The sequence below is a fragment of the Idiotropiscis lumnitzeri genome, chromosome 10, assembly GCF_059441095.1.
Source record: "Idiotropiscis lumnitzeri isolate Australia: NSW breed Sydney's pygmy pipehorse chromosome 10, RoL_Ilum_1.0, whole genome shotgun sequence".
Lineage (NCBI taxonomy): Eukaryota > Metazoa > Chordata > Actinopteri > Syngnathiformes > Syngnathidae > Idiotropiscis > Idiotropiscis lumnitzeri.
Genome location: NC_142400.1, coordinates 22,880,771 through 22,903,201, shown reverse-complemented (window position 1 = coordinate 22,903,201; position 22,431 = coordinate 22,880,771). Strand labels below are relative to the sequence as shown.

Sequence of the window (22,431 nt, the reverse complement as noted above, 5' to 3'; positions counted from 1 at the left end):
TTTTAACGAATCAGACTAAAAATTTGTTATATAAGCCTCAAAACATTGATCTTACTCTATCCCGGATTTTGTGACTTTTTGGCAAAAGGCGTGGCCATTACATTGCTGAAAAGTCTGATTGTACTCTGTGGCAACAAAAGCTCCGGCAACATGACACATGACCTATCTTCTCGAAGTTTTTCACATTTGAGGATACTTCAGCCCTGAAAACATCTACAAACTTATTTTTCATCGTAATGGTAGCGCCACCAACTGGTTAAAGCTAATACAAGTTATTTTCTTGAATGTTTTTCTCCGAGCAAGTCAACAAGGTCGCCCTCATATATGCTCGGATGAGTGTGGAGGTTTTGAGGATGTCACAATACGAAATTCGTAATTTTTCGTGAAAAGTTGTGGGTGCAGCATCGCACTGTTTGGCAATGAAACAAGGCTGATTTTGAGTATGAATGACAATTCGTGAAACTTTACACACACATCAGGCCGAGCAAAATCATCAATATTTTATACATTAGTTGTGCCGCAAAAAACAAAAGCTACCGTAGCATGAATCAGATGATCCTGACTTCTAGAATATTTTCAAATTTGAGGATAGTCCAACCCTGAAGACATCTACCAACTTATTTTTTATCGTAGTGGTAGCGCCACTTACTGGTTAAAGCAAATACAAGTTATTTTTGTTGATATTTTTCTCAGAGTAGGTTAACAAGTTTGCTTATTTTGAGGTTCGAAATTTGAATGAAAACTCATGAAACTTTGCATCCATATCAGGCCTGGCAAATTCATCAATATTTTATTAGTTTGTCGTTTAATTTTTTTTTAAAATGGCTCGCTATCGCCCCCTTGAACATTTGAAAAAAACAGCCCCGGATCTGTGTTTAATCAAACTTTTTGAAAATTTGATGAAGCATGTACAAAGCCAAGACATAATAAGAAGTGTCTGGGAGCCACATTCTAAATTGACAGGAAGTCGGCCATTTTGAATTTACTTCAAACATTGACGAGGCTTTGACAATGAAAACTGCTCTAACTCTAACTCCGCAAAGATTCCTCTTGAAGATCCCTCACGTTATTCCTCGTAAATATTTCACATTTCCAACGTGCCGGCACCCCAACGTTGCCAAGGTTGCGAGGGCCCTTTATACCTGCTCGCTGATCTAGTTGTATTTGGAATTGTATTGTTTCCACAGATATTTTGTTTTGATTACTAGTGCAGGCCATGTTAAGAGGGTGATAGTTTCGTGTTATTGCTTATTTTCTAAAGGGGAATGAGGGAAATTATTGTACATTAGTTCAATGACGAACTCTGACCGATAGAGGACATCGTTTGCTGCTTTGCGTGTGTGGCAAATTGGGATCCTCGCATTCTAGAGCGAAGAAGAGCTACAGGTAAGCTGGAAACAGCAGTACAGAGCGAACGTTGCTTACAAATGTTCATATTTTGTGTTTCAGGTAAGACAATTGAGATTGAATACCATATATTGATGTGTGAATGTGTTTATTGATAGTAAGTGTGCTATATTGAAATTAAGTGTTTACTGATGCTTTTCGTTCGAGATGTAACTTGGTAATTGAAGTAGACGAACAGGTTGCGTTGAAATGATGAGAGAGAGCGTCGTGTACAATGCTGTTAAACTATGGTATTTGATACATATGTGAAGTATGTTTGTATTGAATACATGTGTAAGTTTGAGGCGTTGTGTGTATGATACAAATGTGAAGTATTTTTGCATTGAATACAAGCGTAAGTTATTGAGGCGTTGTATTGATTGAAATATTGGTTAAATAATTTATATTAGTCTCACATTCTAGAGCGAAGAAGAGCTACACGTAAGCTGGAAACAGCAGTACAGAGCGAACGTTGTTTATGAATGTTAATATTTTGTGTTTCAGCAACCCAAAATAAAACCCTTCAAAATTAATTGTGTAGCGACAGATTGATAAAGACAAGTCATTCTACACCACGCTACACATAGTTTAGAGAGAACATACTCTTCACTTAAAATACAATGCAACATTTAGATAGCACATTTCACAAGTATGGATTGTATAGATGATGTAGGATAGTCATGAGTGCATTCTTATTCACTCACATTCATTCAATTATGAAGATGTGTCAAACATATCAATCAATTCTATTAACTGTGTGTATCATGAGTGAAAGAAAACATTCTTGACAAAAATCTGACAACAGTATACTTTATTAATCTGATAAACCCATAGCATTACATCGCCATGCCAGAGAAACACACCAAGACAAATCTCATAATGACAACAGCTTCTTCCTTAAATATTCGCGACAAAATTCTGACAACAGTATACTTTATTAATCTGATAAACCCATAGCATTACATAGCCATGCCAGAGAAACACACAAAGACAATTCTCATAATGACAACAGCTTCTTCCTTAAAAGGGACACTTGATTGACTTTTACATCGACACATATAATAAGTTTGCATGTAAAAATTACATCAGCACTAAAATTCACCCCCCTAAATGACCGTCGTGATTTAAGGTCTTTTTGGTGATGAGATTTACAACTAATTGGCATGCACCCTTTTGCAGAGTGAATTGTGATAAACACCTCATCGACGAATCATGGAGGTGATCTTTTTTTGAACGCTCCGCATCACAGAACAACATTGAGCTTTAGGCTGGGGCCGCTTCGTGAGTGTCAATGTCGGATTGCGCACTTGACGAGAACCCTGGTTGTCGTGCCCTGGTGAAAAGTTGGACTCTAAAAAAATCAAGCGTGCAATCTACCAGGGTTCGCGGTTAACTTTAAAAACTGCTTGCCCATTGGGCAAGTGCCACTAAAATTTGCCTTGCCCGAGTGGCCAAATTACTTGCCCGACCGACTTGGGCAAGTGACACTTTTTTTTCTCTAAGAATAAAATGTTTATGGTTGTAAAATGTGCGCCACAAATGTAAATAAACATATAATCTGATAATCATAAATTAATCTTGTTTTCATCATCAACCATGAAACCCTACTCACAACAGCATGTATCATCCTGTGCAGTTATTGAAAATGTTAATTGTAGTTTTAATAATTAACAAATCTGCATGTTAAATTGGGAAAATGATATTACAGCAATCCAGATTATCAATTTTAAGTCCTGGAGAGCGTATTAATTGAGGAATCAAATGAGTAAATTATGAGTGTGGCAAATTTGTGTATTCCTTTAAGACCAGTGCCTGTGGTGCTGCCTCCATAAGTTTCATAGCATAAACAGAACACAGTCACTGACACTATGTCAGGTCACATCATGGAGCTAATGAATTAACAGCCAATAATCAAATATTACTCCCTTCCTTACTCACAACTGAATTGTCTACTTAAAAATATTCGAGCTATTTTAGTCATGTCAGAGGAATCCGAAATGTTCGGATTTGAACAAACTCGTCGCCACTTGGAAACATGCGCAGAAGGTAAGAAAACTTCCGGCTGTCAATTTTCGGCTGAAATATCTTAGCTTTTTGTTGTCTTTTTCAAACTTCAAATAAGGATGCAACTACAGCGAGTTCCAATACTGCGGGATTTATTGACGTCCACTTTAACTCGACATTCACTGAACTAACTGATCCCCGTAGCGCCCGCCCATTGCCCCCGATAAGGCCAATGGACCATACCACAACATAAGGGGGTGTCTGGGTTAAACCATCACCATACAGTGCACACAAACAGATCACACCACCGTTTTCGTCGAAATTAAAGATATTTGGCTGCTTTAAAAAATGCTTGCCCGGTCGGGCAAGTTGCCCATAATTTTACCTTGCCCGTGGCCAAATTTCACTTCCCCCGGGCAATCGGGAAGTGGTTAACCGCAAACCCCGATCTACATTAAAGAGGATATGCAGTGCAGAAAAAGGATTGATGGCTGGACAGACTTTGAAAAATTCAGAGAACAAACGCTCCAACGGGGAGGCTGACTACTCAGCTTAGTGTGTATGCACTGGACAGATAATTTTAGAAGAATGATGGAGACGTACTCCCTGGGTGGCCTCAGTGAAAAACAATGTAAGTCAAGTTAAGGCTTGACTCCCACATGGAGGGAGGGCAAGGGGGTATATAGAAAATACAAGCTAATATCATTTTCCGGAAAAAAATGATCCATAAATTGATCTTGTTATTGAAATATGGACCATCCTGGCTGCATGATTCCTTTAACTGAGGTTTTCCATGTTGAGGAGATGTAAAGAATCCAAATGGAACATGAGCGGAATAAAACACAGTTGGGCAGTGTGTAATTTTTAGTGAATATAAGAAATTGTCTATATTATCCATCCATTATCTGTTCCACTTCTCCTCACCAGGGTTGAGGGGGTGCTCGGGCCTATCCCAGCTGTCTTCGGGCAGTAAGAGGGTACACCCTGGACTGGTTGCCAGCCAATAGCAGGGCACACAAGACAAACAACCATCTGTGCTCACACTCACCAAAGGACAATTTAGAGTGTTCAATCAACCTACCATGCGTGTTTTTGGAATGTTGGAGGAAACCGGAGTACCTAGAGAAAAAAACACGCAGACATGGGGAGAACATCCTGAGCCGGAATCAATCCCATGACCTCTGCACTGCTAGGCCATAGTGCTAACCAGTCGTTCACCGTGTCATGTCATTTCATTTACTTCTGACAATGTTGTGTCTTATCCATCAATCCATCCATTATCTGATCCGCTTCCCCTTACATGGGTCACGGGAGTGTTGGAGCATATCCCAGCTGTCTTCGGGCTGTAGGCGGTGTACACCCAGCCAATTGCAGAGCACATAAAGATGAACAACCATCCACGCTCACAGACACACCTAGGGAAAATTACAATTACAAGCCAATAGCAGGGCACACAAGACAAACAACCATCCGTGCTCACACTCATCAAAGGACAATTTAGAGAAAAGAAAAGACAGGAGGCAGAGCTGGACGTGGCAGAGATTGAGGTTCTCCTTGGGAGTCACCAAAATGTATAGGGTCTGGAATGAGTACATCAGAGGGACAGCACATGTTAGGGGCTTTGGAGATAAAGTCAGAGAGGCCAGACTGAGATGGTTTGGACATGTCCAGGGAAGAGATAGTGAGTATATTGGCAGAAGGATGCTGAGTTTCCAAGTGCCAGGTAAGAGGTCTAGAGGAAGACCAAAGAGGAGGTTTATGGATGCAGTTAAAGAGGACAAGAAAGTAGTTGGGGTGAGAGCAGAGGATGCAGAGGACGGGGTAAGATGGAGACAACTGATTCGCTGTGGCGACCCCTGAAGGGAAAAGCCAAAAGCAAAAGATTTGCTTTTCTGTTGGGACATTTGTTTTGATGAATGAGCCTTTTGACAAGGTGTATTTCATTTCACAAAGTAAAATGACATTTTGTTGATTTAATTTATATTTAATTCATATTCATTATTTACTTGTATATTCATTATTTACACCTCTCATGTCATTGTTTTGAATGTAATGGTGGCTTGTTCAGCAGGTTCAAGGAAAGCTCAAGTGAGCCTTTGGAGGTTTACTCAGTTACATATGCGTCATAATAATTAAGTAATGTAATTTGTGATCACTGTTATGAGCAAATTGCTTCACACTGTATGTGGTAACACTTTATGCTAAGTACACACGAATAAGCATGAGCTAAGCATTTTTAAATACGGAGGAAATCATTTATGAAGCTTGTTTCTGACATGAATAATAATTTGCGTATTGTTTGTCAATAGCTTATTATAAAGTGTTACCCGTTATTATTTTGCCTGGTACCACCTGATACTTTCTTCTTCTGAAACTCCACTACAGTCTCAGCACACTGAATGATTTTGCAGTTTTTCATGTGATTATTACCTTTACCTTTGTTCTGTCGATACTATTTATCTAAATGACAAATGAAAACACTTTGAAATTTGTCAGTAATAAGGTATTTACAAACTAAATGCAAATTATTATTTATATCAGAACCATGCTTTATATATTGTCTACAGTATTTACAAGTACTTTGCTAATGCTTATTAGTGTGTCCTTAATATATTATATAGTGTTATCATGTATCGATGTAATTATATTAAAGAAAAATAAAATGCCCCGAAAAAAAAAATCTGTATCTTATCGAATCAAAACTCTGTTTTTGCCCATCACCAAGTACATACTGTACATTTACAGACAAGTTAATCAAAACAAATACACATAGCACACACACATACAAATGCAATACTGTACATTGATCAAAGACGACACAGTTTTTAAGTGGGGTTGGCAGGGTGACACAATAACTCACTAAGGGGTGGCAATAAGATAACACTCACATTTTACACGGGACACACAAGCGACATTGGTGATAAATTGCTAAGTTTTGGGGTTGTGCAAGGAAGTTGGAATGCCCAGAGAGAACACATGCAAACATTGTAAATTATAATAGGTAAGCACATGGTGGGCATGCAAACTCCACACGAGGGATTGAGTCGAGATTTAAACCCAGAACCTCTTGAATGTGAGGCAAACATGTTCCACCATGCTGCCTGCAAAATTATTTCCAATTTTTTTTTCCATGGAGACATTTCCTATCTGCAACATAAGGTTAATATACCCCCCTTATCCTTGAACAGGCATCAAAATGGCATTCACTCGCTTGCCCAGTTGTCATTGAATGGATTCCTGCAGGAGTTCAAAGGTCCGCTGTGTGATGTGTCGCCATGCCTCACGGATGTGACGAGACTCAGTGGTGCGCGAACAGATGGCAAAGCGCAGGACAAAGCGTCCTGTTAGATGACAAGGCACCAAGTGGATCTCTCTGCTCTTTGCGATACTCTTCAGCAGATTCTGATTCAGCTCATTGGAGCCCTGAGTGGTGAAAAACAAAACAACTGATGTTGACCTCACTTATAATAATAATAATAATAATAATACATTGTTTGCATGTCATCACTTGTTCTTCATTGTCAGAGTGCTTCAGAAGATATTTTATACTATGCTACAGACTTTAAATGTATATATACTTTGTGTTACTCTGCTAGGGAAGGAGGCAAGTAACACAGACCAAATTGTAAAATGGTTTGGAAGTAGAGTTGACAATTTATTCTTAGTAAAAGAAAAGAGGTAGGTTTAGGAACAAAAGAGTTTAACAAAATGTATTAACCAAGTTCTCAAATTCAGATAGTTCTATATAATAACAAGTGTCTCACAATTTACGAAAGCCCACACAACGCAAGAGACACAAGTGAGGCGAACTGCACTGTTAAGTCCCAGCCGCCCCTGAGCAGCAGAACCGAGGTCCATTATTGGTCCCAGCTGCACAGGTGGAGCTCGTTGATAGGGCTGTCCATTAGGAACGAGCGGGAAACTAGGCCACCAATGAGGAACGAACAGGAAACTAGTACATTTACTTTTGGTACAAAAGGTGCAAGAGTCAACACAGAAACAAGGGGCGTGGCCTGGTAGGTGGGCCCTAGCCAAAGGCCGTAACACTTTGCTCCTAGTTTTTATCTTTCAATAAAATAATTAAAAATATGTATTAGCAAGGGAAAGAAACCTTGGTCAGATCAATATGTTTAAACCTGAACCTAAACCAGGATGAAGTGAAATGTCTCACCAGCTTCAAATTTCTTGGAGTTCACATCTCAGAGGAACCACCCACATCACTAACAAATGTTTTCGGGCCCTTGCTGTTTTCGTTATACTTGCTGCCCCTAGGTTCCACCCTACGAAAACATGGAATTTCCTTCCATTGCTATGCAGATGACAGTCAGATCTATGTCCCGCTAAGCAAAAAAGACGCTTTCTCCTTGAGACCACTTTTGTCCTGCCTAAAGGATATCAAAATTGGGATGTCACTTCACTTCCTGGAGTTCTGCTGTTCTTCTGGTATCTTTTGTAAATGTGTTTTAATTTTGTGTTCTTATTACCTGCTAATTTATATACACTATATGGAAAGCGCTTTGTTACAGCTCCATCTGTTGTGAAATACGCTATAAAAATAGTCTTGTATAAAGGAGGACATGAAAGTAGTTGGGGTGAGAGCAGAGGACAGGGTTAGATGGAGGCAACTCACTCGCTGCTACGACCCCTGAAGGGAAAAGCCGAAAGGAAAAGAAGATGTACTGCATCTTAGAAAAACACACTACAGAATCTGTTATCAAATGGCTGAACGGATCATTAACTACTTACTTCCATGCTTAGAGTGCATCTCATCCAGCTGTCTGTCCAGCTGACACACACTATTCCCCAGTCTCCCCTCTCGTAGACTTAGAAGAATAGTATCTTTCTAATGGCTGTTAAGACGCGTATGCATCTGTCATGATCCCTTACAACTTCAACTGCTCTTTTTGAAAAAATATATTTATATTATATTGTCCAACTAACCTTTTAATGTGATTTTTTTTAACTGATATGAGATGAATAACACATTTTTGATTGATTCTTTTTGTTCATCTTGCCCATCTTCTTCACGTGACCTCCTCTAGATGAATTAAGGCCCTGTAGTGACTTGAATAATTTAATACATAATGTTCAATTTGCTGGGAGCAAAGCCAAAAGTGACAACAACAGCCAAACCTGACCACAAACATATTAATGAGAAATACCATTCGCAAATGCTAGAGGTCCAAGAAATCAGTCTTGCACTTTGGCACCAGCTAGAAAAAGGATACCATCTTACTCAACGAAAACATAAGGGGCATTGAACTGAGTAACAGGTTGGCCTTACTGCATCATCTTATCTGTCCAGCAGGCTTCTGTGGATCACAGTACCAATGAAAGGTATGGAATTTGACACTCTCAGCAACACAAAAAATGATGATAGGCTTCTATGGAGCAGTCAGCACACAAAGGTTCTGTGTTTTGCCTCTGACATAGTTTCTGATAGTTCGGAAAGATTGGAGAAAATCACGCCTGAGTATTTTTGACTGTCAGATCAGTTATAATTCAAATAGGAGCATTTGATGTGTTGAAAAAAAACCAGTCAGAGATACTGAAGCAAGACTGTGTTTTCCTATAAAAAATACAATCTCTGAACACAGAGGTATTCCTGAGTAGGATTCTTCCTATGGGCCGGCAAGGGGATGAGCGCTTCAGCTGGATAATTACATTATCAAGATGTCAAGAAGCATCTGTGCCTATTCAGTGAATTTTATTGACTATTTTGAATTTTTTTGGGAATGTCATCACACAAAGAGAACCATTTACACTCACAGTCAAACCTAGGTACAATTTAGTGTTCATTTAACCTACTATGAGGGAGGAAACTGGAGTACCTGGAGAAAACCACACAGGTACGGGGAACATGCAAGCGCCACAGAAGAAAACCAGAGCCCAGAATCAAACCCTGGACCTCTGTACTGTTAGGGCAATGAGCTAACCATTCATCTTCTGCGTCGCCCCGTCATGATCTTTTCCAATGCAAGGGGATTTATCTTAAAAAGCAGTGGATCAAATGACTGACTGCCAACATTATGCAATGTGTGCGACACTGGGCGCCACATTCCCCCCAAAAAATGTTTATTCTCAGCAACCGATAAGATGATATTCTGGATTGACTCTGAAGGACCAACAAACAAACAATGAAACTCAATCACCCACACCCCTGCCTCCAGAACAGATTGATTTCTCCTCACCAGCCCAAACGTCTGGACCACATCCACAGCGAGATTCCACTCAAACTGCGGAGCCATCTTCACACAGATGAGCAAAATTACAAAATTATGCAGCATTAAAAATCACCAAGGAATAATTCAACTACCATGACAGAATTTAAGATAAGATAAGATAAGATGTCCTTTATTAGTCCCACAATGGGGAAATTTGAGATTCGAACCCAGGCCTCCTGGGGAGACTGGGTCCTGAACGCGGCGCCTTAGACCACTCGGCCATCCTGGCAGCCACTCGGCCATCCTGGCAGCCACTCGGCCATCCTGGCAGCCACTCGGCCATCCTGGCAGCCACTCGGCCATCCTGGCAGCCACTCGGCCATCCTGGATACAGTAGATTGAAACATAACAGTTTTGGTTCATGAGTTTAAATCATCATCTCGCTGTCTTGACTTAATGCCATCTGACATTTCTAAAACTATCATGAAATTGAGTCTTCAGCTAAAGGCATGTGAGGAGTATTTGACTCCGGCTTCCTATATACTTGCATGATATTACAAGAAATATCCAACCATTGCTAGTGTCACAAGTGACGCACAGTTCTGAAATGACTTTCAGGGCAGCGAAACAACAACCAAAAAGAGACTTGCCGCCGAAGAACGATCTCTGCAATTAGCACAGACATGGCTGTGCTAACTAAGCTACTAGAAGACCATAAGGCAGCTCTGTTTTTGTAGTTTAAAACGGCAATCTCTGCTCTGGATTTAAAGCTTGACATTTTGCACGCTACTTTGACAGCTCTGGGACAGCGGAATTCTTCGCTAGAGTCTGATGTGAACTCTGTGAGTGAACGTCTGAATGCTTTGGAGGCTACCTGCATGGAGCTAACTACTCACAATGCTAAGTTGAAAGCTAAAGCCTCGGACCTTGAAGCGCTTAGGTGCCATAACAACATTCACAATATCGGATTCCCGAAATCAGTCGATTTTCACCTCATTCCTATGCGAGCTCATCGGTGAAGACCCAGCTCACCGATTATTAACAGCTAAACCCAGACAAGGTGGAAGGCCAAGCCCTGTTATTATGTTAATCCCGGTTAGTAGAAAAGCTCGAAAGACTACAACCCGGAAGTCATGGAGCAATGCTGGGCTTATCGGGATGTAAAACAAAAACTGTACAAATGTGGCTGAAACCCTCACTTCTATACTCGGCCAGGCTGTTTATTTTGATGGCGATAGAATTTGGCTGCAGTTCATGAGGATGTTATGCGCTCAGTGTTTCTCCACCTAATGATGTAATTTTTCCCTTCTTTCCCTAGAAATCACCAAGGAATAATTAAACTACCAACTCAGGAGACTGGATTTTCAAATGAAAATTTACAAATGCCAGTCAACTTGAATTGGCACAAACTTCTGCCCCTTCGCTGATTATCTTCACCAGCTAATGTTGTTTTTCCTTATTCCTGAAAACCTTTCTCGGAAGATTTAAACAGATAATAGAAATTAACTAGTCAAAAGTAAAAGATTTAAGAAGAGGAAAACAAAAGATGGTCATGAACACAGTTTACATGTTCAAAGGGAGTAGGAAGAAGTAAGGTACATATCCAGTCCTGTTTATTGTGTATTATGACTTGATAATACAAAAAAATCGTTTATATAATATACCCCAACAGGAAAAGAAAAAAAAGTCAACATAAAAACCAATTCATATAAATATATATATATATATATATATATAAATATATATATAAATAGACACACACAATTGTACAAAAGTACATACACAGACATATTCATATTTCATTATTCTCATAATATTTCATTTACATTCATCTCAATCAAATACATGACCGAAATTTCAGGATTGGGCAATTTACTTATACTTGTTTTATACATATTTTTACTATTGAACATGTTTTTAACGCAACAAGCGATTTACACCTTTTCAGGTCAGTTTAGTAGTTATTCCATAAAATAACACCTCTTACAGGAATACACCTTTGCTTAATGTTTGTTCTTGGTTTGGATTTTCTATACAGACATGTGCCCCTTAAGTTATACCAACTTTCTCTTATTTCGAACAGCTTCTGCGTATTGTGGCAGAGCATGTTATTTAGTACTTTGTACATAATTTGCGCGATTATAAATAAACTAAGTTAAACTCAACCAAATCATAAAATTTCATGATGTTTAAGTTGATAAATAGTGGTCCTCTTGGTTTTGTATTTTTTGTTTGATTAATAATTAAAACTATAAATGATAAAACAGGTAAGTACTTGTTTTACAGGCATTCCCCCATATTTCCACACAATAAGGCAAGTATAGTAATTCTCATGGACAATATGATTTTTTAATCTTTTTTTATTTCTCATTCATGTTATAATGTGGTTCATTATTATTAGGGCCCGAGTAGCGACCGCTGCAAGGTCACTATTGTTATTCTAGAAATTATTATTATTATTATTATTATTTAGGGGGGTACGGTGGCCGACTGGTTAGCACGATGGCCTCACAGTGAGAGACAGCACCGGTCGTGGGTTACATCCCGGCTCCGGCCATCCTGTGTGGAGTTTGCATGTTCTCTCCGTGCCTGCGTGGGTTTCCTGCGGGTACTCCGGTTTCCTCCCACATTCCAAAAAAACATGCATGGCAGGTTGATTGGACAGTCTAAATTGCCCATAGGTATGAGTGTGAGTGCGGATGGTTGTTCGTCTATGTGCCCTGCAATTGGCTGGCAACCAGTTCAGGGTGTCCCCCGCCTACTGCCCCGAAGATACCTGGGATAGGCTCCAGCCCCCCCCCCCCCCCGCGACCCTCGTGAGGAGAAGCGGTGTAGATGATGGATGGATGGATTATTAATAGTATTTAGTATTTTTTCCGCGTTCTATTGCATGCACGAAAAATCACCAAACTGCAGTCTCTGGCGAAAATTTTGACATTTTAATGTCGTCCGAAACGACGCAAACAAAATGGCTCAGTAGTGCCACCCAGAGTGGCAAAAGAAAAAACAATCCCGGCACCTTTTGAGTTAAGCCTCCGAAAGTTGGGGGGGCGGGCTGGGCTTCAAATTTTGCGCTTAATATTTCCTTTGCGTTTAATATTTTCTTTGTCACAATGGACAAAATGCTTAACAACTCCCCTGCACATGCTCCCCCCAAAAAAATCCTAAACCAAAAACTTCACCTGTACATAAAGAGTCCCGACCTGAAGACATCTTCTGTATTTTTGCGACCAAAAGACAACTGTATTAAAGGGCGCAGCGTCAGTTGTAGGTGCTGTTTCTCTATTTAACAAATACACTAACAGATACACTGGGCGTGGCACACTGTGAGGCGCACGCTAGCTCATGCATGCTAGCTCACGCATGCTAGCACTCATTCAGATTAAGGCAGCTTTGCCAATCGCAGTACCACGAAGGCTGAGGGAGCTCGCATGACAACACAGCAAACCAATAATGTCAGGGGAGGGATGTCACTAGTCACCACACTGCTTAGAGTCACGGTTTTAAATCAAAACCAAAACTATCACTGAACAGCATACAAGCAAACAATGAAACACAATTAACACAAAACATGACTCTCTCATGTCATTCATATCCCAAAAAGAAATAAAAATAACACAAAAAGAGTATTGCAATGCATTCTAGGAGCCTATCAGCCTCAGCCAATCGGCTGGCTGGTTTTTGCAGAGTCTGTTTTCTAATCCTACGATGTTTCTTGCTTGCAATAACATGAAGGATAAGACAGAATACGACATCGTAGACAGCTGCTCTTTTGTCCAGCTTTGTACCGCGCGTACATATTGGACTGTTCTCACTGACTCTCTCAAACCATCACCAAAAGATGTACTCAGATAATGTATTTGTCAGAGTCCATTCTGTGCTCAGTTGTGCCTAAAATGTAAGCTGAGTGCCCGAGCATGTGCACAGATCCATGGGTCTCAGTCTATACACAAGGTGTGTCGCATTACAGGACATCCCATCTGCTTTGGGGAATATGTGGGTCTTTAAAGTGTGCCTTATGGTCATGAAAATATGGTATATGTTATTATTCTGTTATACACACAGCGCCACCTAGTGGTGACAAAAAATATTGTTTACGTTTTAACTTACTGCACGGAGCCTGTTGAACGAATCTTTGTCAGTACAACCTCAAGACGTTGATTTTACTCAATGCCCAATGTTGTGACTTTATTATGGTGCCACAAAGTCTGATTATTTTCTCTGGCAAAAAAAGCTCCTGAAACATCTCTCAGAAAATCCCATCTTCTCAAAATCTTCATTTTTCGTGAAAAGTTGTGGGCGTGGCATTGCACTTTTCAGCAATAAACCAAAGCTGATTTTGAGGTTCTAAATATGAACGACAACTCGTGAAACTTTACACACACATCAGGCCTAGCAAAATCATCAATATTTTATACGTTAGTTGTGCAACTTTTTTAAAATGGCTCGCCATGGCCCTCAAGAAATGTTCAAAAATGCACCCCTGGTTGAGTGTTTCACCTAGCTTTTTGTAAATTTTATGGAGTATGTATGAGGCCAAGACCGACAAAAAAGTCTCTTGGAGCCATGAGCTTGGTTTTACAGGAAGTCGGCCATTTTGAATTACATTAAAAGGGGGCGGGCCACCACAATGGACTAAATGCTTAATAACTCCCCTGCTCATGCTCTAAAAAAATCCAAAACTTATCCTGTACATAAAACGTCCCGACCTGAAGACATTTATATGTTATTATATTGTTATACACACAGTGCCACCTCATGGTATCAAAAATATATTTTTTTTTACATTTTAATTTACTGCACGGAGCCCTTTCAACGAAGCCAACTGAAAATTTCTCAGAACAGCCTCAAGACGTTGATCTTAGTCTATGCTGAATTTTGTGACTTTTTGGCAAAGGGCACAGCCATTACGGTGCCGCAAAAATTTATTAATCTCAGTGGCAACAAAAGCGACCGTAACATGAATAAGATGATCCTAACTTCTAGAAATTTTTCAAATTTGAGGATAGTCCTCCCCTGAAGAAATCCACCAACTTATTTTTCATCGTATTGGTCGCGCCACATACTGGTGAACAGAAATACAAGTTATTTACATTGATGTTGTTCTCCGAGCAGGTGACCAAGGTCTACCTATATTTGCCCGGATGAGTGTTTAGGCCTTCATAATGTCAAAATGTGAAATTTTCCATTTTTTGTGAAAAGCTGTGGGCGCGGCTTTGTCCAGTTCGCTAATAGAAAAACGCTGATTTTGAGGTTCTAAATATGAACGAAAACTCATGAAGCTTTGCGCACACATCAGGCCTGGCAAAATCATCAATATTTTATTCGTTTCTCATTTAAGTTTTTAACAAATCGCTCATTGTTGCCCTGCAGAAATTTACAAAAAAGCGTCCCCGGATGCAAGTTTCATCTTGCTTTTTGAAAAGTTGATGGAGTGTCGACAAGGCCGAGACCTACAAAATAGTCTCATGAAGCCATATGCTAAATTGCACAGAAAGTCGGCCATTTTGAACTTACTTCAAACATTGACGTGGCTTTGACAACAAAAGCTGCTATAACCGCACAATAATTTCTTGTGAAGATTTCTCACATTTGATAATTGTCATGACTCGTTATAACTGACCTGTGTTTATGTTGCTTTGTCTCCCTCTATAGGCACTTTGGCGAAATTAACAATTTTCCCTGCTATTTCCATACCTGTCAACTTATACGGTTTCCCCGTATTTTATACGTTTTTTGACAATTTCTAATCACATACGGCGTATAACGACTTTTATACGGGAAACCACAAAAAAGTTAAACAAAAAAAAATCCCAATGACGTTTCAGTCCAGACCGATATCGACTCGCCATTCGGTAATGATTCCTGGCGCGTGAGGATGGTGCGGAGGGGACGGTTTCGCCCGCTGACGAGCGGGCGGGCCGGGGCTCGCCGCGACCCGGAGCCGCATCCGTGGCGGTAGGTTCAGGCATGCAAGGAGTAGGTACCGGGACCCGTGCGGCAGTGTGGCCCGCGGGGACGGCTGTAACGGGGCCGGGGAGTGGGGATTGCGGGGGCTGCACGCGGCGCGAGTCGCGTGCAGTTATCCGTTTAACCTCCTCGAGGAAGCGGGGGCTGCGCGCGCCCCGCGCGCAGTTATCCGATTCCTTTACCCTCGGCCCAACCTCGTCCGTCCCCGGTCTGGATCGCCCCGTCCCCGCCGCCTCGTCCCGCCCCGCTCCTGCTTGTTACGTTCCCGCCGTCTCGGGTACTTGTCTAAACCCCACTAGTCTGGCCGGGCCACGGCCGGCGGGCCGGGGCCGGGAGGGGGGTGCTGGGGCTCGACCGCCCTGCGCTACTCCCCCTCCCTCAGCCCCGCAGCCGTCGGTGTCAGCGGGGCCTGGCCGCCCTCGGAACCAAAAACCAAGTCGCCGGGTACCCAACTCTTGCCCCAGACTTCTCAGGATCAAAGGTCAATTCCCAAAGAATTTTGGCCTAAAATCTTTGAGCTGAAAACTGGATTTGGCCAAGAGCGTTTCCCCCTCATCCGACAGCTCTACCAAGTGCTCCTGTGCCTGCCTCATAGCAATGCTGACAGTGAGCGTGTGTTCAGCAACGTCAGAAAGATTCACACCGAATATAGAAAGACAATGGGCACTGACACTCTTACAGCTCTACTCCAGGTGAAGTTAAACTGTGATGACCTATGCTTCAAAGTTAAACCATCTCGGGAGCAGATTATGTCAGCAAAATCATGCACATCGGAATATAATAAAAAACATTAAACGTTAACACTGACTATGAAAATAAAGGTGAAATTGTTTATTTGAATACATGCTGGGCCTGGAAGTACAATGCAAGATTGTTATGCATACTGCCTTTATTATTTTCCATTACATGTCTTTCTTGCTAAATACTTAATAGTGATAATAAAATATAATTAAAAAACGCTGCGATTGTGTTTATAAGGTTTTTTATCCATTTATAAGGGGAACTACACTGGTTTATAAGGGGAGTCACTGTCCGAGGTTGACAGGTATGTATTTCTAACTTGCCTTCTTATTGGCACATTTAGTCACTCCAGTTCAAAATGCATGCATAGTCTGCTAACAGCTGCATTAACATTACGTGTCTACAGCCATTCGACGGTCCGTGCTCTCATAATTTCCTCTCGCTGTTTGTGCCTGAAAAAAGCATCGCTTGTGAGTAGCATTTTCCTTTCTTTTTCATGCAACACTTGCGTTTGTGTGGAGAATTTGATGTTTTAAACGTTGAGTTTATTGCTTGCATTCTGAGTGTCAGTTACTTTATAATAAACTATAGACTACATTTTACATTGTCTACAAGTTATGCACAGCTCTTTATATTATCATTTGTGTATGCTTATGCTATTTTCAATACCATGCTATAGTTGTACGATATGTTTTTGTATAATTTCTGTTTTACAAATAGTTATACTCAAGAGATTAAAGACAACAGTAAAACAATTCAATTTTACTCCAGCCTCTGCATTTCTCTTGAAGATTGTTCGCTCTCTGTCAATTTGTGTTCAGACACAGATTGAGGACAGAATAAAAATAGAAATTGTTTTTCATTGTATTTGTAGCGCCACCTACTGGTGAAAGCACTACCTCATATTTGCTCAGATGAGTGTTTAAGGCCTTCGGGATGTCACAAAACAAAACTTTTCATTTTTCATGAAATGCTGTGGGCGTGGCTTCGCAGAGTTATTACCCCCTACATATCTTAAACAAAGCAGCCAGATGCCACCTAGCTTTTTGAAAAGTATGCACCAAGGCCAAGACCTACAAAATGACTGTTGGAGCCATATCCTAAATTGTACAGGAAGTCTGCAATTTTGAATTTACTTCAAACATTGACGTGGCTTTGAAAACAAAAGCTGCTCTAACTTTAACAACACAAAAAATCCTCTTGAAGATTCCCCACATTATTTCTTGTAACTATTTCACATTTTCAACGTGCCACTAGCCCAATGTTGGCAAGGCTGCGAGGGCCCTTTATAGCTGCTCGCAGCTCTAGTTAGGGCCCGAGCAGCGACCGCTGCGTGGTCCCCATTGTTTTTGTGGAAATTATTATTCGGGCCCGAGCAGCGATCGCTGCGAGGTCACTATTGTTTTCGTCGAAATTATTATTATGAGGGCCAGAGCACCGACTACTGCGAGGTCCCAATTGTTTCTGTAGAAATTATTATAATTATTATTATTAATAGGGCCGAGCAGCGACTGCTGCGAGGTCCCTATTGTTTCTGTAGAAATTATTATTCTTATTATCATTATTTATTAAGGCCTAAGCAGCGACCACTGTGAGGTCCCTAATGTTTCTGTAGAAATTATTATTATTATTATTTATCTATTCATTTATTTTTCTATTTTCCGATTAGGGCCCGAGCAGCGACTGCTGGATGTCACAATACGAAATTGGTCATTTTGTCTGTGGGCGTGGCTTCGCACAGTTCGCTAACAATACAACGCTGATTTTGAGGTTCTAAATATGAACGAAAACTCGTGATACTTTGCACACGCATCAGGCCTGGGAAAATCATCAAGATTTTATTAGTTTGTTGTGCAGTTTTTTTTTTTTAAATGGGTTGCTGAAATTTTCATAAAAGCAGCTCTGGATCTGTGTTTCACCTAACCTTTTGAGGTACAAAGCCAAGACCTACAAAAAAAGTCTCGTGGAGCCATATGTTAAATTGCAGAGGAAGTTGGCCTTTTTGAAATTACTTCAAACATTGACGAGGCTTTGACAACAAAAGCTGCTCTAACTTAAACTACACAAAATTCCTCTTGAAGATTCCCCACATTATTTCTTCGTAAATATTTAACTTTTCTAACGTCCCAGTACCCCAACATTGCCAGGACTGTGAGGGCCGTTTATCCTGCTCGCAGCTGTAGTTAGGGCTCAATAAGCGAGAGATAAAAACATGGATTGGTTTCTCCTGGTCTGCTTGGAGCATGCAACTCTTCAGTCGGGGTATGGTTTTGCAGATGGTAAAAGGCTGTTTTAATGAGTGGCTTAATTTGACTGCTGAAAGTCAGGTCTGTGCCTATCAGCACTAAGATTTCGGACTTGGTCTTTGGTTTCTAAAGACAGTGACTCCAGGTGTTTTCTAACAGCAATCCTCCTTTTTTTATTGCAGAAAATACATTTTATTGTGTCTTTGTATAGTTTTGGTTTCGCTGAAGAAAAGCTTTGGTTCATCGAGTTAATTTGCTCTAGACCGTGACACAATATGTTAATTGAACTGTTGTCATTTGGGGACATTGATAGATAAAGCTGTGTGTCATCTGCATAAATGTGATAGCCAACATAGTCCCTTAAGGGACACCTTATGTCTTGGCCATTCGATCTGATTCAAAACTTCCAATGGTCACAAATTAACAACTTTACTCTTACATTCCATTGAATCCCACCCAAGTTTCCAACCTGTTCATCAGTATTTTATGATCAATTGTATCAAACGCTGCACTGAGATCCAATCAGATGAACACCGACAGTGTTCAATCTTTTATAATTTTGTACTGCAATAAGAGCTGTTTCTCTACTGTGATAAGGTCGGAATCCTGATTGGAATCAAGTCCAAGAATTTGCAGGGTTGATTAAAAAACACCTTCTTGACAATCTTGGATTAAAAGTAAAGGTTTGAGATGGGTCTTCAATTTACTAACAAGGACACATCCAGCGTTTTTTAGAATTTAAAAGGGGTTTGACGGCAGCTACTTTTAGGGGTTTAGGAATCATGCCAGGTTGAATGAGCCTTGATTACTGGTATTTGCTGTAACTCAGTTAGAAAAGCTATAATGACAGTTTTGATGTAGTCAGATGATAGTCAAGACAGCTACTTGATGGTTTTAACCCGTTGTCACAGAATCTACTACAGGTGAATGCAATTGAAAGGTTTCATCGAACAATGCATTTTAGAGTTAGGTGGTGTTACCTTGAGCCTGAAGCAAACCAGACCCATGATGACGTCGGCGCAGATCTCAAATCGCTTGTCTGCTCGCACTAGTCTTTCAAACTCCTTGGCCAGGCCCACTTGCTGAAGACAGAAACAATAATTGTAATACTATTCATTTCACATCAATATATGTATTCATAATTTGCAAGGCAAACAGTTGTAACGATAATAGACACTCGCCGGCTGAACATCTTTACAAGCTTCAAGAAACGATGTTCCTTATCCTCAACAGTGCCACTGGTGAGTCTAACAGGAAGCATTAAATTCTGGCTGAAGAACGTCAACCACGCCCCCCCAAAATCTTCGTTTGGTCTTGGTATATTGCTTCATTCCAATCTTTCCTTTGAAGGGGATCATCTGCTCAACAATGGAGTGTTTTTGTTTTTTTTAGATTCAACTTTCAATTAGAACAGACTTTCTCAAGTACTGGTCACACCTTGAACAAAGGACTATATCCTGGCTCACCTTTGTGCTTCAGATTCGTATTGTCGTTCATACGGTTGTATGTTCGCAGATGGTCAAATCACGTACGTCCCATCGTTGAATAATTGGGTCATAGCGTGTTGTTGTCTGCCAGTACATGCGGTTCAATGACATACGTACTACTCTCATCAATATGAGTAAACCAATTGATTACTCCATTTGAGAGGGGTTGTTTTTAGTTCTGGGCCATTCTTCCTAACTGCATACAGGTTGGATTGGGAATAAAATCAAAATAAGTAAAATATTAATCCATGAACTGATCAAAATACCACTTTAGACTTGGTATTTTGTCTGGTGGAAGTGAGAATGCATGTCCTTGAAATGAGGAGTCTATGTCAGCCGCTGGGAGTTTTCTCTACCTCCAAGCTGGGCCTGGCTAAGGTTCATCGTCATCTCAGACCTCAGTGTTACTGTCTGCATGTAGGTTCTGAATTTCACCATCTAGGTTGTTTGTATTAGCTATTGCTATTGCCATCAGTAGAGCATCATCATCAAGGCTGAAGTCAGACTCGTATGCTTCAGGAGTTTCCTCAAAATCTAGATCACTAATTTCATTGTCTGAAATGGATTCCGTCCCAGATAAAGCCCCATTAGGAAGTCAAACGATTCCCCTGGCTTTCTTGATTGAATAAAATATTCGTCTGCTTGCCCTAACGCAATGCAAATCTTGCAAAGAGAGTAGTCTGTTTTCTAAAAAAAACTTTCAGTCCAACAAAGACCTATAGTAATTTACTATGTGCCATGGAAGTTGGGCTACATCAGATTGATCACTGCAGAGTCAAATGATCGTAAATCGTATTATCCCTATGCTTTTGATCTGCCTCTGATAGTGTATAATCGAACTCCAACTTATTTTGTTTTCCATAGGATATAGCCTCAATGACACCTCAAAGTAACAAGTAAACACCGGTGAAAGTAAGTTAACCCTTGTAGAGAATGTTGCTCAAAATATAGGCAAACTAGTAGAAAAAACATGTGGCATTCATTGGTATATGTCTGCCCACATGTTGCAAATCTGCAACAACAATGAACTAGAACCGACCCAAAGGGAAAACCTAAGAGGCGATAAAATCTACAAATTGGCATATACTGTATCGCTATATTTTCACTAGTTGCTCCTGTGCCATTTTCTAAAAAATTGCACAATAATTAGATAAAATATTGCTGCTTTTGCCAGGCCTAAAGTGTTTACAAAGTTGCATTAGATTTCATGTATATTTAGGCTTTCAAAATTTGCGTTGATGTCTTTGTAAATAGTGTTGACATACCAAGAGCTTTTTGCTAAAAGTCACTAAATTAGATTTGCAACATAATGAAGGCCTGAAGACTCTTCAGAGTAAATGTGAAACAAAACTGGTGACAAGCTGGGAGAAAAACATCCAAAAACTTAACAGATACTAGATACACCATTTAGTCAGTATGTGGTGCCACCAGTGTGATAAAAATCATTAGTAGATTATCATCAAACATTAGAAATCTTTACTAGACATTATCATGTTTGCTTTCGTGGTCTAGATGACCCTAAACTTCCTGCTAAGTTTAAAATATGGCTCCAAGACATATATTTGTAGTTCTTACATATCCACAAAATCTTTGTACATGTAAGTCAGGGGATGCGGCAGAGCCGGCCTGACTTTTATCCCGCTTAGTCCGGCGGGAAAGTGGAATCTGACATGTCTTAAAGTAATTTAAAAACTCTACTTTTGTCCCGTGCTGTTTCACCAGCTCTAAAAATGTTACAGACAAAATTTGAAGTCATTCAGAGGAATTCTCTCAGACAGGGTGGCAAGTATGGCCCTTGTAAACGTGCAAAAATGGGCGAAAATTGGCCATTCAATAATTCATTGCTCACTTCCCACACATTTTAGACCGGTTGTAATGGACTTTTTTTTTTTGTCTCTGCACGTGCCTGCCAATTTCCATTGGCCAAGGTCAAATGTACCGGAATTTGTTTTTATTTACCCACTGTGGGTAGCGCTACAGAGCCATTTTGTTGTCATCATTTATAACGACAACAAAATATATAACATTTTCCCCAAGCCAGATGAGAGCATAAAGTTTGATGAGTTTTTGTGCATGGTTAGGGTCGCTAAAATGCGATCATTCATAGAGCAAAAAAATAAGAACTAGTGCTGCAAGCAACGAGAAAGGGCCCTCACAGCCCTGGCTACGTTTTGGGTACTGGGACGATGGGATACTGGTACAATTTGAGTTTTAAATTGAATGTTTTTTTTCTTTTTTAAGTCGAAGTTTAAAGTCAATCCTCTAGGATCAAGGTGCAAAAATATGACCAATGTAAATGAGCAAAATATCATAGGACAATAACCATCAAAAATAGAGATTTTTTAATTTTTTTTTTTTTTACGGCTGTTGCAAATGCTTCCCAATTTTCACAGATTCACGTGAAACCGGGAACGCATAGTTACTAATTTGTTG

At 40.3% G+C, this 22,431-nt stretch overlaps 1 protein-coding gene across 9 annotated transcripts in view; it reads right to left on the bottom strand.

Moving 5' to 3' along the window:
- The window catches only part of ddc (dopa decarboxylase), a 132,300-nt gene that overhangs the window by 3,872 nt on the left and 105,997 nt on the right, over nt 1-22,431 (bottom strand). For 4 of the 9 annotated variants that reach the window (XM_088307664.1, XM_088307659.1, XM_088307662.1 and 1 more), the window contains 2 exons: nt 19,492-19,593; nt 6,662-9,938 (listed from right to left, as the gene is read on the bottom strand). The exons of 3 other annotated variants lie outside the window; for them this stretch is intronic. In XM_088307664.1, coding sequence (XP_088163790.1) covers nt 9,699-9,938; nt 19,492-19,593 — 342 coding nt within the window. In that variant the 3' untranslated portion in view covers nt 6,662-9,698. Of the gene's footprint in view, nt 1-2,182; nt 9,939-19,491; nt 19,594-22,431 lie in introns of those variants that run through there. 2 more of the 9 variants (XR_015845699.1, XM_088307660.1) reach the window with 2 other exon arrangements.